The following is a 2,686-nucleotide window of genomic DNA, read 5'->3' as shown; positions in this document are numbered from 1 at the left end:
ATGACGTACGAGGAAGCAGATGTAGTCACCCTTTTGAAGATCGTGATTGAAGATCCCAAGGATGATTACGTAATTTTGAAGGAACCGGAGGGGTTGGGCGGTGGTAATAGCCGCGGTGGCGGCGGTTGTTGTTCACTGCCTTCTTCTTCCTCACCATCGAGTAGTGTTGGTGGCGGCTTTTGGTGCTCTCTTTGGTGGTGGTCGAAGCTTGTTCTTGTGTTTATCTTCTTGGCTGTTGTGGGGGTTTGTTTCTTTCTATGGATCAGACCTTTTTTAATGATTAAGGTATGTCGATCTGCATTTATCCGAATTTCATTATTTTATCTGCAAATTCCTCTTTTTTTCTTACCGTTGATGTGCAAATCACTCATTAACCCTAATTTCCCCAATTTCCTCAAAGTAACCCTAACTCGCCTCTCCAGAAAGAACCCTAATTCCTAATCTTAATGATATTCTCGACTGTTTCCTTGATTTATATGCATAATTCAGGAACGATCCAACTGGATTTCTGAAATTATTCCAACTTCTATAACTTCAATCCCTCTGTTTCTCACATATTTCAGGAGGTTATCCCTATTTTGAATTGGGAAACCCAAAACTTTCAGCAAACCAGTGTTAGCAGTATTCATCTTCACTTCTGTAGCAATCTTCCCAACCATATTACTACCATCTACACCTTCAATGTGGGTAGCTGGAATGAGTTTTGGTTATGGTTTTGGGTTTCTTTTAATCATCAGTGGAGTCATCATCGGCTAATAGTAGGAATCATTAAACTCAAAACTTAACAGAACAAAATTTGAAAATCGATGGTTTTTGTTTGGCGTTCATATCATTATCTCTATTTACATTCTCTCTATTTACTCTTGGTTATGAATTTCTCATGTTTGAATTTTCGTTTGAGCAGAAAATCAAAAGACATGGCTGGTGGAAACAAAGAACTTGTTAAATGTATGAGCATTTTTTACCATTCAATAATAAAGATAAGTAGCAGGGAGAGAACACACCTTTCATCTTTAATGTTGATGTTGCTCTGCTTGCAGATGTATACAAAAGCTCAAGAAGATTAATTTAGCCTACAAGGAGACCCCAGTGGGAGTGATTCTATATATGGGATCATCATATCCATATTCAGGGGTTGGAAGGACTATTCATAGCTGCATCACCATGGCAGTGTCTGAGTTTTACATGGTCAACCCTCACTTCCAAACAAGGATAATTCTTCACCATAGGGATACCCATGGAGACCCACTACATGCTCTCTCTGCTGGTAAGTCTTACAATGTAGTTAACTATCTTAGACTTCATTTGGAACACATCATGTAACAAGATAAGAAGTAAATACCAAAAAGCATACAACACATGAAAGGCGTGTACTTGTCATTCACGTCTTTCACAACATGTTTAATTTCAATAAAGATGTTTTCTTTGGATATTTTTTCATTGTTTTAATTCATTTGTTTATGATTGTCTTTTTTGCCCATCAGCTCTTGATCTTTTGGAAAAGCCGAAAGTGCAAGCAATCATAGGTTTAGAGTCAACAGCTGAAGCAAAGTTCCTGGCGGTTTTGGGAGACAAAGCTAGAGTGCCTATTCTTTCACTTTCACCATGTCTCTCTTGCAACAAGCATCCTTATTTCCTTCAAGTTACACAAGATGAAAATGAAACCACTCAATTTAAAGGGATTGCTGCAATGGCTGAATCCTTTAGACGGAAGGAAGTTATCCTTATCTGTGAGGATAGTGATAGTGGAAGAGATATGACAAATACTCTCCAAACAAAGAGCATACTGGTAACACATAGGAGCCTAATTTCAACCTCTTGGAGCAATGAACTACTCCAGGAAGAGCTTCACAGGCTTTCAACCATGCAAACAAAAATATTTATCATGCATGCTTCCCCTTCTATTGCATCCCACCTTTTGGTGAATGCAAAGCATCTAGGAATGATGGATGAAGGATATAAATGGATTATCATCGGTAAGACTATGAAGTTTCTGAATTTGCTGGACGATGAAGTTATTGAGTCTATGCAAGGGGCAGTAGGTTTTAAATTATACGTTCCACAATCAAGAGATCTTCACAATTTCACTTACAGACGGAGAAGGAAAAATCACGTGATGGTGAAGCTCCAGGAGATAAACAGTTATGCTCTTTGGGTGTACGATGCAGTTTCAGCTCTAGCAATGGCTGTAGAGCAATTTGAACAACTGAAGAGAAAATATGTGGATACAATTGCAAGTGACTTGACTCAAAGCCAAAAGGGTACAACACTTCTGCTGAATGAGATGTTAAGCATCTCATTTCATGGTTTAGGTGGTGCTTTCCAACTTAGGAATGGGAAGATTAATGATGCACAAGTCATGGAAATAGTAAATGTGATAGATAAAGGTTAAAAGAGGGTTGGTTTTTGGACACCGGATGCTGGTTTCACCAAAACTATTGGTAGTTTGAATAATTCAGTTTCTGATGAGGGTCTGGAAGCCATCATCTGGCCTAAAGGTGGTATCACAACTAATCCAACACATAGGATGCTACAAGCGAGTAGCAAAATCCTCAGAATTGCCATTCCACCAAAATTTGGAGTGGGGAGAGTTTTTCAAGTGAAATACGATGCTGAAACTAATTCCACAGTCGTTTCAGGGTTTTGTGCAGACGTATTCCGAACTGCATTCAAAGGATTAGGTCGC

The 2,686-nt window shown here is 38.9% G+C and overlaps 1 protein-coding gene across 1 annotated transcript; it reads left to right on the top strand.

Annotated features, from left to right (window-relative positions):
• Positions 1-2,392, top strand: LOC145106450 (glutamate receptor 2.2-like). The gene is made up of 4 exons (XM_079043422.1): positions 1-285; positions 490-566; positions 1,041-1,267; positions 1,485-2,392. The coding sequence occupies exons 1-4, from the start codon at positions 1-3 to the stop codon at positions 2,390-2,392; spliced, it is 1,497 nt and encodes a 498-aa protein (XP_078899548.1).
• The last annotated feature ends 294 nt before the right edge of the window (positions 2,393-2,686 follow it).

Source organism: Lactuca virosa, chromosome 4 (genome assembly GCF_052849685.1).
Source record: "Lactuca virosa cultivar CGN04683 chromosome 4, Lactuca_virosa_CGN04683_v6, whole genome shotgun sequence".
Classification (NCBI taxonomy): domain Eukaryota; kingdom Viridiplantae; phylum Streptophyta; class Magnoliopsida; order Asterales; family Asteraceae; genus Lactuca; species Lactuca virosa.
The sequence above is the reverse complement of the archived record's forward strand: the minus strand, read 5'-3'. Positions and strand labels throughout refer to the sequence as shown.

Excerpts from the sequence above, each read along its gene's own strand:
- LOC145106450 (XM_079043422.1), top strand. The coding sequence starts at position 1 with ATGACGTACGAGGAAGCAGATGTAGTCACCCTTTTGAAGATCGTGATT. Across the intron at positions 286-489 it reads GACCTTTTTTAATGATTAAG|GAACGATCCAACTGGATTTC; the intron begins GTATGTCGATCT and ends TGCATAATTCAG. Across the intron at positions 1,268-1,484 it reads ACTACATGCTCTCTCTGCTG|CTCTTGATCTTTTGGAAAAG; the intron begins GTAAGTCTTACA and ends TTTGCCCATCAG.